Below are 15,760 nucleotides of genomic sequence, written 5' to 3'. Positions count from 1 at the left end.
GAGAGAGAGAGAAAGAGAGAGAGAGCAATTTTCCTTAACTCTTTTACTCCAAACAGAATAGAAAGCAAACACGAGGTGACAATTCTAGGAGGACTAAATGAATTCTCCGTTAAGTTCTACGGTCCACGAGGCAGTAAGTACCATGTTTTTATATTAAATATAAACAAGAAATGTGCAACATGGAACTAAAATTCTTTTATTTTAATAAAACTAAATTAAAAAAATTTTTTTGAATAACACTTCATTCAAACATTTTATTCAAAAATTCAAACAATTATGTGAATGTTATTTTATATTCCATTTTGTACCGCACAGTTATGTTTGCGATAAGTTTATGTTTAATTATCTTAATGTTGCGATAAGTTTATGTCTACTTTCATTTACCAGTTATAATCTCTCTTGTAATTATATGATAATTTAACTGGTTATGCAAAGTAAAGATTGAATTAAAAATTCAATTTGCTAATATTCGATTAACCGACGGCCAATTTCGCACATGTATTTCGAAACAGAGCAATATCCATTTCCAATATAAATTAAATTTTATCTTTAATCTCAGTTTAACTTACGCTTTATCTTTTTCTAATTCTAGTTTCTAAGTTTTTGAGAATTAAGTAGAGAGATAAAGAGTAAGTTAAACCGAAATTAAAATTAAATCTGTATTGGTAAAAACGAGAATAGACAAAAAGTTGGATTCAATTCGATCCGATTCGATTCGACAACAATAAGTTTAATGTATAACGATAATAATTTTTATCACTGCAATTTTATGTGACATTGAAGTAACCTTATTATGCATTACTCGATGGGCGTCCTTCGACTTATGTCACGCTCAATTTCATAGTTTCTTGCGTATCACCTTGGACTATTATTACTATTATTATTATTATCATACCGGAATTAAGGTGTATAAAAGTTAATTGAAAAGTATAAGTTATATAATCAAAATGATTATCTTTACGTCCATAAATAAATTGATAAATTTTATGTTTGACAAAATATAATCAATTCTCTTCGCATGGCTTGCTTGTTAAACATTGTAATTTATCACGAGTGAGAAGCTTGAAAGTTTCATTACTCGCCAATGTAAGGCGGAACGCAATTAAAATACGTGAGTGGCGAGCATCCAATACATTTTTACCTCTGCCAAGGTCCGTGCACATCTCTCAGAACCGGAAACACTTGCGCAACCGTTTCGTACTTGCGATTTTCTCGGTTTGCCGGACATGCGTGCAAAGCGTGTTATCGATTGGCATAGCCAGCTCCGGGCGCGAAAGAAAGTTCCTTGATTCTCCGCTGACGAAAGAGATGTATTCAACTGTCCCTAAGAAACGCTTTCAAGCCGATCGTAACGAAGATACAGCTCGTTAATGACGTGTCTATCCGGATAACACGCGCAAGTTGCAGACCTGTTTCGCAGATAGGACTCATAGAAGATTATCTCACAGAGGTTTCGAGTATGTTTGAATGAAATTCGGTCGAATGTATTCAGATATAGCTTAGAAGCAGTCTATTAAACCGATTTCCTACACTGAGAAAAAAAAAAAGTCAATTTTAATAAATATTTAATTCATTACTGCCAACTAAACATTTACTTATATCATCAATAAATATTTATTCATTAAAAAGAATGATTGTTAAATTAATGTTTTTTTTTGTATCAAATAAATGTCTTTATATTTAATAAATATTTAGTTGGCAATATTCATATTATAACTATTTATTAAAATTGACTATATTTTTTCTCAATGTACATTGAAAGAAAAGTGCTTGTGACTATATTGCATGATAAAATAATTATTATAAATATTAAGAGCTCCATTTTTATAGTTATTACTGCTATAATAGTAGTATTCCAATAGATAAATTATGAAAACAAAAGCGTCAGTGACTTGATAATTTTACAATAATTATGTTAAGATGACTCACCATATAATGCTATTTTGTCGGAATAAAATTTCTAAATGATATTTGTCAAAAATTAGACAATTTGTAAACATTTTATAATTTATTTTCTTTTTTTTTAAGAATATAATGAATAAGACGATAGCATATTGAAAAAACAAATAAAAATTCGTTATCCGATTATTTTCATATGCTCGATGAATATTTCCGAAAGATCAATATTTATACGCGTCTCAAAAGTTTGACTTTAAAATTTTAATTTAGCCATGCTGAATATATAATACTTCATATTACAATATTTTTACATTATAATTTAGAGAATATTAAAATATTAAATAGTTAAAATATTTTTCTGAATTATTGGACAGTTTCTTTCCAAGTTTAATTATAAATTATAGTTAAATTATAGTAATTGCAACCATTTTTTCCTTTGAGTATATTTTTCTGTTTTAATCATGACCGAGATGCGGTCATCATAAAATGGAATGATTAAGCTTATAATTATGCGAAGTATTAGGAATGTGTTGTTTGAGAATGACTTGTGCTTTCGTATTGTTGAACGAAACAGATTTACGGAGCTGTCAATTTACTGTGTTTCACTTTGGCAGGTCGAATGAAATTCTATAACCACTTAATGAGTTTCGCTTTTCTGCGTGGTGTAGTGGAGGAAAGCGAGTCGTCTGAGGAACGAAAGTTTCTTGAATCGCCGAATCGCGATTGCATCGGTAAACAAGTTGAAATCGCGCGACTACTACCTTCATTCGTAACGCTTTAAATTAAATCGCATTTCAGATAAATCCTTTGAAACGGCATAGCTGCATCCGCGAGTATAACTTCATTTGCTTTAAGACCAGACCACGGGACTTACTCTGACGAGATAGGCTATACTTGCGGGTGGAACATTCCGCATGGTAATCTCTGTCTGGATTGCTCGAGCAAATTGTAGAAACGTGATATTCAACACGATCGGATTCGATGCCATTTGCATTACGTATCCCGAAAATTCATAGAATATGCGCGAAATAAGAAAAATTATAATGGCATCATGTTTATAATTAAAATGCTAATGTCATTAATATAATCTAATTTCATACTATTAACATTTATTATTAAATTAAATATGTAAAATAATAAACGAGCTTCTTAACGTCTATCTAAGTATCTAAAAATCTAAAAAGATTTTTTTTGTGAGGAAAAGAAAAAAATCTAGATTATTTTCTGTATTACACTGAGAAAAAAATATAGTTAATTTTAATAAATATTTAGTTCAATACTGCCAACTAAACATTTGCTTACAGTAAGTAAATATTTGTTCAATAAAAAAAATGATTGTTAAATCAATCATTTAACATTTCTTGTATCAAATAAATACATCTTTATATTTAATAAATATTTAGTTGGCAGTATACAATAAATATTTATTAAAATTGACTATATTTTTTTTTAGTGTAGCAAAAAATTGCTATTAAATTTGCATATAGATAAATAAAAAAATATGCTTTTTAATATTTATGCAGAAGGATTCGTTAGGAGAGAAAAAAAGGAATTTGTAGATTATTTTCTAACATTAGTAAAAATAATTAGTAAAAATTTACTATTTTTATATCTACATAGATATATCACTATAATTTTTGTACTATTAAAATTTGTTCTTAAATTTGCAAATAAATTGATTGACAAATAAAAAACGTGTCTCTTAACGTTCATCAAGGATTGTGAGAGAAAGAAAGGACTGTAGAGAACTAAACAATGATAAAATCCGCTCTCATGATTTGCATTCACTATTGATCGACGTCTGCAAATTGTAAGGCTTGTAATTGATTAAAAGAAGCTTACGTGGCAATTCACTCGGATCGGCCATTCTGGTGTTAATACCATGCTGATAATACCGACTATCCGATTATTTTGTCTCTCGTGATCGATCGCAATTGCATAACGCACATCAGCTATATCTTTTTTTTCTCTCTTTAACCACTTGCATATGGCTTCGTTTGTCCAGCCATCGCCGACGAGTTAGCATCATCGAACTACCCCGAAACGATGTAAATCAGATCGTATTTCAAATAACCTCGGCGACGTTGCAACGCTGCGTATGTGAATTCGTTTACATGCGTTATTTTCCAGTCGCATAATAAATAAAGAGCGCTGCTCCCATGGAAATTATATTTAATATCATTGGTCATATGATATTACTTTTAATTGCAAGAAAATAAAAAAGTAAAAACAGAATTTATACCATCGAAAAGCCTTCAAAACACTAACTGGATATTGCATTATAAAAGTTTCAGACTGTTGAATTACGATATCGAACAATTATTATGTGTACTTGCGTGAAAAATAAAAAGAATGATCATTCTCGGATTATGCTTGTTTTAGTTAGTTTAGGTTTTTGTAAGAAAAAGAGAGAGTATACGGAATATTTAAAAAAGAACAAAAATTCTCTTCTTTTTTATTACAAGAAGAGTTTATGTAAGGAGAATTTATGTTAGCTTGTGCTAATGAAAAAACTTTTTTTAACTATTCTCATACCACTTTAAAACAGATCGTGTTGCAGCTAATTATTTCCAACTATTAGTGTGCTTACGAAATTACTTCAACTCTAATAATATTTTAACTTTAACTGCATGAGCATTGCTCTATATTTTAGCTAAATGTAGTCTGTAAGTTATACGTGAATAAATCATAAATAATAGAATTCTGGAGTCAGAATTTAATATATATGTGTAATGAGCTAATAATAAAGCTGATTGATATAATAATGATCAATTCGTTCGTTTAATTACTCTGAATCAATATAGAACATTCTCTGAATTTATGTGAGAGTATATAGGATATTAGTTACTTCATTAAAATATAGACTAACGTTTATCCTCATTTCATATCGAATCGATAACTTAAATGCGATTAAAGAGAATCTAATTATTCTTGTTCGATATATGTTATAATTATGTACGATGTAATCTGTATTTGTTTGAAGTACACATGCATATTTTATATATTTGATATAACTTGCGGAACGGTACTTTTCATATTACATAACTCACCACATTTATTCGCACAAGTCAGTGAGTATGAGTTCTCTACGACTTCATTAATTGCTAGCGAGATAGTTATCAAGTTCCGATTGTGTCGCTTCAGTGGGCTATGGCGCTTGAACATGAATTAAATTCCAATTATATATCGGATATTCGCTCGCACGAGTGTTGAAAATGGATTCGGTAAACGTGCGAACCACGGTTCAGGATGTCGATAGCGAACAAAGGCTTTCGGCAGGAATTTCTTGATCGCGTCCAAGTGCAGCGCAAGCGATTCATTAAGAGCCATATTAGCTTACGGGCGTGTTTTCTCGCTTAGGACTTAGCAAGTGTAGTCAGAGAATATCGCAGTTGCTTGAGGAGTCTATACTTTATCGATGGAACAACGATACATCGTCCAGAAAATATTAATTTTTATAAATACAATAATGTTTAATTTCTAATTTTTACATATACATTCAGAGAAAAAGGTATAGTGATGGCAATTGTAAAGATGACAATTATACAAGTTTTATATGTAGAATTAATATAATAGAAGAATTAATATAATAGAATTATGTACATAATTGATTAAATTATTTTATAGTTATTACAACTCTAAAATAGTGTATTTAATTATATATACATTAATTCTACATATAAACCTGTTGCCTTTATAAGTTGTCATCATTATGCTCGGTATTTGTAGTCAACTCTTATACATATTTATTTTAAGACTGTTTTAAGTACAGTCTTGAGATGTTATAAATTAATCACAGAGTCGCATTAACATCTTAAGATATTTCTTAAGACGGTTTTGAAATAAGAAAGAACGAACTATGAATACAGATTTATGTTTTTTTTCTGAATGTAGGATAAAAATGGATGACTCTTTTTCTCTGTATCTCTGTCTTTTATCGCTCGCAATCTGTCAAATTTCAATGTTATTTCAGGATGTAATCTGTTAACGATGGAAATATATTTTGTTATATATCGATGAAAAAAAAGTGAGTAATATTATTTTCATGAATGAATGGAAGATTGAAGACAATTGCAAAAAATCATATTGATTGACATTATTAGTCACAGATAACAATGTTAGTTTTTTTACATTTTTTAAACTATATATATCTGCGCAATGATACTATCATTAAGAGTTACAGAATCAGTGTGGGTCGCGAGATAAAAATATGATTTCGCATACAACGCCATGTTCATGGATAAGGCAATAAAAGTGCAAATTCATCTTAACATGTGTAATTTGCTTCGAACGATGTAACTATGTAATATGTCGCAGGATTGCCAATTACACGGATTGGACCGCTATCGGTGTTACAAATTACTTTAATAGATCACAGACGATATCTAGTTATCTAAATATATGCTGATTGAGTTATGATGTATATATCTGTAATAGCATGTATTTGTACGCGTTCCTTGAATAATGCGCGCTTTAAATGTGTCGGAATAGACTTGTTTGTCTGAATATGTTTTATTGACTTTACATATTTAGCTAGCGAAGATATTTGTCTTACCTATCATATCAACATAAAGAGTTGCATAACGCGCATAGTCGCCACTTCTTTAGCGAGATTATCTACAGCAGAATAATCCAATAAGTTCAAAAAACACAAAGAAAGATGAAACGCATTATGTTTATCGAGCGGATGGATCGAATCATTATTTTATTGTTAATATCGTGCTCGCTCGTCGTTTTCCGCTTTAGTTTAATTACGCTTTGAGAATTGCATAATGCGCTCACCTTGACTTCTTGCTAATATATCGGAGCCCTTGAACGGTTGCCACTTCATTTAAAATGTGCTTTTACATTGAAGTGCATGCTCGCAAAAATTTCTGCGATTTCGCTCGATTGTTCAACTGAATAAGGCTTCGATATTAAAAAGAAGATCTTATTTATATTATATTATGATATGATTAACATGATTGCTATCATAAACCCCGAACGGTTCATAGCTTTGTATAATCTATAAATGCTATTGCATATAAATGCTATCTAACTTTAATGCTACGTATAGTGAATTTCTACAACTATGGCTTTTACGAGAAAGATTAATGTGTGACAACACTGAGAGAAAAAAATTGTTGCAATTAATATATTTTTTAATTGAATTATAATTTATAGTTATTTTGGGATAGTTATATATTTATAATTGTTTTAATTATGCAAATAATTAGTTGTATTATTATTAATAATAATGTCATGAATAACAATGCCACTGCTTGAAAGTTTGGAATTTTTTCTTAACGATTTTTTAGTTATTATGACTATATAAATAATAAGTGAATTTAGGAAAATGGCTACATTCACTATAAATATGATTGAATTTATTGAATAAAAAAATTTTAATTTATTTACTATTTATATGATATTTTACTGTAATATAATTAATATTTTAAATTATCATAATTTATAGTATACTTTTTTTTGTTTGAAAGAACTTTTATATATATATATATATATGTATATAATTATTTATTACTAACATTACAGCAGTAATAATCATAAAAATGGAACTCCTAACTATAATTATTTCACTACAATTACAGTTACAAATATACAACACTTCTCAGTAAAGCTATGTAACTATACATTATTTTTGAAAAGCAACTATATGTTTTTTTTACACCGTTTGATTCATCTCATTATTCTGTGCATAAAGGTATTAAAGGTATATATTTATAAAAAAATTAATAGTTTACGAGATATTTTATATTAAATATCAAATGTGCCAGAATAAAGTATAATGTAAATTATTATATCTACTACTATAACTATTATATTAATTCTCGATATTTCTAATATTTGTGTTTGGAATACAATTAGAGGAATCATATTATGTTAAAAAATATCATTTCATTTAAAAAAGTGGAAGTCTCCATGTGACTTTAAAAAAATCGATTTAAAAAATTAATGTTATTATTTGTTTCCTTTGGAATCATACTTTAATCTGAATATATTTTTTTAATTTTATTTTTTATTTCGATACGTATACATGCAGGATAGTAGCTTGTAACATTTTAAATACAAGTATAAGTAAATAAATACTTTAAATACCTACCCTGTATATAATTACAATAAAAAGAAATATATTTATTATCTTTCCCGAATTAAAAATGAGTTAAAGATGAGTACGATATCTTTTACGCAACGTCACATTAATAATTATATCATTGATTTACTGCATAAGGAGGAAAGCGGTGATACGAAATTTACTTGATAAAGTCTTTTAATGGCCATCGGTAATCGGTATTTATATCGAAGTGGAACATCGACAGAGTATGCAGCGATGGCGCATAGAATCAATATCTGTCGGACACAAACCGTCTAAAAATTTCTGAGTTAGCGACTGAAACGAAAATAATATAACGTAAAACAGCGGACGATTCGTTCGTGATGTTTATTCTACAATTGCATAAGCGTAGCTGTAAGTGATTGTAAGAATTCGTCAATCACAGCTGAATATGAAGCTCATTCTATAATAGCGTGAGTGTAATTATAAGTGTATGTAGTGTAATTGTAAATATTTATAAGAATTGACTAATCACAGTTGAATATTTTTTTCGTGTTCGTCTGTGATTAGTCAATTCTTACAACCATTTACAATTACGCTTACGCAAAGATTATAAAATAGACGTGAGAAGAATATTTGATTGTGATTGGTTAATTTTTACGACCACTTACAACTTATATACAACTACTCTTACAATAGAATGAACTTAATGATTAGATATATTCACGATCGTGTTTCTGTTTATATCGACGCGCTGCCTTGTTTCAAATTGAAACGAAATCGCGCGATTTGTATAATTTTTCACAAAAAAAGGAGGGAGGGGGGGGGGGAAATTAATTCTCTTCTAATGTCATTTGGAAAAGAGCTGAAAAACGGTCGACACCGAGTTAGACCAGATAAGATTAATTAATTTATTTCCTGTTGGCGCGCACAAAGAGAAAGAGCCAATCATGAGGCGTTTTTTTTATCTCTCTCGTTTATCGATAGCTCGCAGTATCCTGTAATATTTACGTCGTATGCACATTGCGCGTGCAAGCGGATGCATGGAAAACCTGCCGCATAATGAGACGCACGGGCGCGGTTGTTTGCTGTTTGATTAACCAGTTCCTGTCTCATTTTGTCCATTAACTGTAGTCCGATACGGCGTTCGTTGTGATTTCGCAAGATGCAGTGGATTACCTAAAGCATTTAGTTGGTAGAAAAGTAAAAAAAAAAAAAGAAATAGTACCAGTTTTCGCTGGAGATCAATATTTTGTCAAGTGCTGGAGGTAATGGACAGTGTATTAGATATTGTACAATTCAAGTACGTTTAGACTTTTGCTAGGCAAGCGACATAATTACTAGGCCAGCGAAAGCATGCGTATAAAATTGTACCACGTGCCTTGAGTACACGGAAAACAATGTTGTATCAACAGCATTAAATAGCAATCTAATTGAAAATGATATTTAGTTTATTTGAACTGTAAAATTTGTACAACTGTTAGACAGCAAGACCTGCTTTCATCGGCCTCCTCCACTCATTTATGAATGAGTTGAAAATAATCTTGTTAATTCAACGATAATATTAATGAAACAAAAGCGCTATATTCTTGTTTTGATAAAATGTTATTTGTTCACTAATATTGAATTAACAATAATAATTTTTAACATAAATGAGTATAAAGAACCAATAAAAGTGGATCTTGGTGTCCAATAGTCCAATATTTTTGTATAAACTTTACAATTTCCGTTCAAACAAAATAAATATTATTTTCAATTTCTGAGCTACAGAGTGATTGAAACGCACACTAATGCTATTGATACAACATCATTTCTTTTATGTACCGTTCGCTAACAGAAATGATGTATTTCTGACTTTTTGTCGAGAGAAAATGTCATCAGCTCCAATTTTATTGAAGAGTCTGCGAATACAAACTCGCTCGAATCGCGAGAGATTCGGAATACACGACAATACGGAGATCTCTCTCGCGACGCTTTTACCGAGATATTTCCGCCGAAAGTTGGCAGAAGGAAGGGAGGGCGAACTATAGATGCAGGACGAATTGGTCGAATTAGTTTACTCAGTCACGTGCAACCCGCGCAACATTACAACGACGATATTCCGCGACGGTTTACCACATACGTAAATACAACCGGGCACGTTGGCCGCGCACACGGTACACTTTGGTGCATAAAGCGTACAGTCGCTTCGGGAATGGTTGTAAACGAGCGATTGACGATGTACATCGGAGATACCGCGTTCTCCGCTTCGCCGCGATGACCTACTTTAGCCGATGTTCCAACACGCCCGAGGATTCCGTTCGGCATTCGCCCTAGGAGAGCTGACTCTGTTGTACTACGGTTAAGAGAGTTATAGGAACGTACATATATGCTGGTCGTATCCCATGAAATATATACAATATTTAATGTTAGGTCGAGGCAGCGCGGCGTCTTCAAGTATCGGCGTCAGAGAAAAATTAGAGAGAAAAAGTTTTTCATGCTTGGTGAACGTTGCTCAAAATGTTTTCTCTTTAAATACGTTCTTTATTAAATGCGTTTTTTTAATCCGTTATGACGTTGTGTGATAAATCTTTTATGTTCTATCTGACGATGATCCGAAAAAAATATAAGAGCATTGTTCAGAATCATGTCATACATTATTAAATTCATAATGTTAAATGTTAAATTACATCCAATTTGAGTTTTATTTTTAATTTCTATAAGTTGTTACTGCTCCTATTCAACTTGCCGTTAATTTATTTAAAATAATGGTATTGAATAATTTAACTTAAGAACAATACAACGATAAAAAAGGACAAATAAGAATCAATTCTTCCAAATGTTAAGTATAAAAAATTCTTAATGCGAGACTAAATACATACATACATAATAAACACCAAGATATAATGCATTATGTATGTATGTATTTAGTCTCGCATTTAGTCCCAGTGTTCGCCTTGTTTTATATGATTTAAGAATTTTATATGATTTAAGAAAGTATATTAAATTTGGTTCACATAATACAAAATAAATTATGTCGTGTCAAGTGTTTTGTTGAATGAGTCTTGTAAATAGTATTTTTTAATGTGTGAAATAATGTATGAAAGGACTCCGCACTAATTATATGGAAAATTGGAACTCAGTTTTATGTTTTATCTTCAATCAAACATTTTTCTCAGTGCATAATTTAAAAATTATCCATTATATGTGTATATTGAGCCTTATGTCTGAAATCTTTTATTCGTTAGATATTATAATTTAAGCTAACATTATACGAAATAAAATTCGTAAAGATGCTCAATTAAAATCAAATATATAATAGAAAAGGGACTAAGAGCAACAGCAGATTATTGGTTGCTATCATTTAATAATTTTTAAAATTACATAAAATAACAGACATTTTGATCATCAACTAGGTTATTTTCAATGTTAAATAAATAATTCTAATGACAAATTATTTCTAAAAAATGTTTAACGAAAAAGACGCGTCTATTAATTTCAATCAGTATAATTTAAGTATGTGTCTTTATCGTTAAACGTTTTTTAGAAACAACTTGTCATTAGAATTATTTATTTAACATTAAAAAAGATCTAGTTGATGGTCGAAACATCCATTTTTTAATGTAATTTTATATAATAAGAATTAAATGATAGCAACCAATAACCCGTTGTTGCTCTTAGCTCCTTTTCTATTATATGTATTGGGTTGTCCGGAAAGTTTGTGCCGATGTTGAAAGAAAATTGAAACGCAGAAAATTTTAATTTAATAAATGTGTATACTAAAATTTAAATTTTAGTCGGCATGAACTTTCCGGACAATCCAATATATTTGATATATGTATATTTGATTATACATGAAAACTAACTGATTTCATCGGGATTCATTTTTCCATATAATTAGTGCGGAATCTTTTTATATATTAAAAAATAGTAGGTATATACCAGACCATTCAATAAAACGCTCAAACGCATAATTTATTTTTGATGTAGATTTATTATACTGAAGAAGCTGATTAAAATCCGTAAAGAGTGTTAGTGTCGTTAATATGGACGTTGCTTGCTTGATGAAATTAACTACAGAAATGAATTCATTTACATTTTGATATGGAAATTAAAAGTAATAAAATATATTATATAATTAACTCAAAGAATTATATTAAGCTTATTTGATATTTGACAGTGTAATTTAATTCATGTAATTCTATTCATATAATTCATATAATTCATATAATTCTGCAGCATGTTATACCAATTGAATATCTTCCAATCGATACTTCTATTAGTTAATTTAATGCCCGTTTCTACCAGTGTAGGTACTTTAATCTCAATCTAACTTATTCTGTTTATCTTTTTTTGATTCTTAGAAAGGATGAAAAGTAAGTTGAACCGAGAAGTTAATCTACATTATTAAATTTATAATTTATGTTAGATTATACTCATTTGAGTTATTTTTAATCATTTTTATAGGTCACTGCTTCCAACATGTCGTTAATTTGATTGAAACAATGGACTTGAATAGTTGAATTCAAGAAAAAATATTTTTTACTTAAATTTTTTAATTTATTATTTATTAAGCGTTATAATATGAATGATGTTTACTTTGAAACTAATTACAGAAACAGATTGATTTACATTTTGACACAGATGGAAGTTATAAAAATATTATTTAAAGATTAAAAATATTATTCAAGGGATTAGGACACAATTTTCAGCATTCGATTTTTTAAACAATTAATTATTAGAGGAAAGCCTCCTATTATGAGATAGGAAAGCCGCCTAATATTATATAGCTGCGTTTCCGCTAAACTAATAAACGCTATTGGTTCCACCATGAATTTATTGTTCTTGGATTGAAAATTATTTAGTAGAAAGATTATGCTTGTAGTCGTTGCAAAAAAATATTTTAAAATTTGGATGTCTTCAAGTTTCGTTGAGAAACCTTTAAATCTTGTTTATTATTTAATAAGTAAATAAATTCTTCATGTAATGATAGAATAAGATCGTACTAATAGAAAAATACGGGATATGTTAAATTGCTTAATTACAGACGTTAGATTTGATGACCGTAATGCGTGGAAATTGTAATATGAGATACCCAGGGTATTTCTAATATGAAATAACCTATGCTTCTAATGACAGTCATAGTGAAAATGGTTGTTGAAGTATGAAATGTTATTGTATAATAATAAAAAAAGATAATTAGAACGAATATCGAGTGTTTATTTCTGCGATGCTTGGTTTCAATTACCTGAAGATGAATTCTATATATACAATGCATCACCTATTCATTTTGCGCGCGCATTGGCTATGTTTGTATTTCAGAAACATTAAAAACATAAAATTTTTTAATTGCAATATTGATGCACTTTGCGTTTTATTCGATTTTTCGGGGCATCTCATGTTAGGAACACAATTTTTTTGACTTTGCGATTTGCTCATTTTTTATATTTCTTTAATTTATTAAAAAAAATAAAATTTGGAAATATTTAATTAAATTTTAATTTAAATTTCACATAATGTTATATTAAAGCTTATTAAATTTCCTTCAAAATGAAAACTATTATTTTTTTAAATTCTGCTCATCAATTTTTAGCATTTACCCAAAATAAACTCGGTCTCTCATAATCTTTTCTCTATTATTAAACTATATCAATATGATAGAGAGAATCTTTCTCTACATTTTTATATTAGTAATGATTCTGTAGTAATGATTACACTGTATAGTTTCTTTGCAATAAAATATGGAAATACTGCATTATAGTTAATTTGCCCCGAAATGTGAGATAAATTATATCACAGTATAAATTAAATACTTCTATGATAAACTCTATATTAAAGTATAGTAATATAAAAAATATAATAAAAAAGTAATAAAAATTAGATATTAGATAGTAGATATGTACTTTTTAGTAAAAATTATATCTTTCAAAGTTATTTTGTAATGATCAAATAGCAAAATGTTGTCACAGAAAAATAAGTATAAAATATATTTTAATTCTACCTCATTTTAATATAGAAATATTAAATATAAAGCGTTTTGTCAAAGTTAAATTATAATTAAATGTTTACACGTCCAATTCAGCGAATTAACCTAATCTAACCTTTTTTTACGAGCCAATACATTCCATTCCTGCACACGTGCGATTTTATTATAACAAATCATTTTATTATAACAAATTATCAATGTTACTCAAATAATATTGTATACTAACAAACACTTTTCTTTTAACTAATAATATATCGCTTAGATTTGTTTTCACAAACCGAAGGATTAATGAATGAAATTATGAAATACTAAAAAATTTATTTGTCCACTCGAATCAGACTTTTTTCTTTTTCTATTGTAATACTTGTTTGAATGAAACTTAAAGGAAAAAGTATCTATATTGTACAATAAAAGAAACCTTTTACGGTAACTTTTTCATTGTTTCCTTTATCATAAATACATAAACAGAACGCAATACCCATTTGCTTCTTATACTAACGAGCCCCGGACTCCCCTATATTATTCCTTTGATAGCTAAATAATAGTATATATCGTATTGGTGGAAACAAGCGTGATTAAGATAAACTAATGGCGTATGATTTTTTGATGAAATTCTTGCTGAATCAATACATTGCTGCTATTCGAATGTTACAATATATTCGCTCTCACTATTGATAAACACACAGACACACAGAATTGCGCTTCAGGACATGTCGCTTTCTGCACGTTATCTATCTTTATTGAAGCGCGAGTGGATCTCATTTTAACGTTGAAATTATGCAGTCTCGTTCGCGGCTTGATAAAGAACGAGCATATGAATGTTGGCTCTACAACGGTAGTTTTCCCGATTCCATTAATAGTTCTCGACCGCGCTGTTCTATGTTGCGAACTCTTCGCAGAGCAGTCATTCCAGGCGGACGTACTATAGAAAGCCACTACTATCCACATTTTATTAACGAAAATAATTAACATTCGATACGAAAATCACAGTAATATGGATATTGAGCGCAAGCTCACATCATTACATGAATTTTCATCGTGACAGTTATAAGGAAAATTCATGACGCTGATTATATCTATATCTAGATGATTGAAAAGCCATTTCTGTCATTAAATCTATCACTATTCAATTTCTACTCTATCTATTAATTTCTAATGTATCTATTAATTTCCACTATTCAATTTCTAGTATCAATTTCTAATATCAATCAATTTCTCGTATCAATTTCTATCCGTAATTCAATATTTGATTTGTTTTAATCGCAATGATATCATTTCTATCTACACTAAGAGAAAAGTGTTTGGTATTTATAACTGTAATTGCATGATAAGAGAACTATGATTAGAGAAGTTCCATTTTTATTGCACTGTTAGTTATTAAAGGAGTAACAACAATCCAATTTCTTAAGTTAAATAACATTTTGTGTTGTTTTAACTTCATGTATGTCAAAATAAATCAATTTATTTCTATTATTTTTATTTTAAAATAAACAATGTTCATATTAATGTATACTCTTAATAAATAATAAGTGAACTTCAATTAAAATTTAATACATTTTCTTAGAGTTTAATTGTTTAACTCCTTTATTTTAATAAATTAATGACACATTAAGTAGTAACAGTGGCAATCTGTAGAAATGATTAAAAATAATTTAAATTAAGTTTAATTTGACATTATGAATTTAATAAATTAGTAATAATAATTGTCTTTATAGAGTTCCATATAAATATATATAATAAATATATAATTATTATTAAAGAAATATATATATATATATATATATGTGTGTGTGTGTGTGTGTGTGTGTGTGTGTGTGTGTGTGTGTGTGTGTGTGTGTGTGTGT

The 15,760-nt window shown here is 29.1% G+C and overlaps 1 protein-coding gene across 1 annotated transcript in view; it reads left to right on the top strand.

Annotated features, from left to right (window-relative positions):
- LOC105623106 (ubiquitin-conjugating enzyme E2 H) overlaps positions 1-15,760 on the top strand; it is a 58,781-nt gene that overhangs the window by 26,533 nt on the left and 16,488 nt on the right. Inside the window, exon 2 of the mRNA XM_012204506.1 lies at positions 57-133. Within this exon, the coding sequence (XP_012059896.1) occupies positions 57-133 (77 nt within the window). The remainder of the gene's footprint in view (positions 1-56; positions 134-15,760) is intronic.

The sequence above is a fragment of the Atta cephalotes genome (genome assembly GCF_000143395.1).
Source record: "Atta cephalotes unplaced genomic scaffold scaffold00053, whole genome shotgun sequence".
Taxonomy (NCBI): domain Eukaryota; kingdom Metazoa; phylum Arthropoda; class Insecta; order Hymenoptera; family Formicidae; genus Atta; species Atta cephalotes.
Note: the sequence above shows the minus strand (reverse complement) of the source record. Positions and strands in the feature narration are given on the sequence as shown.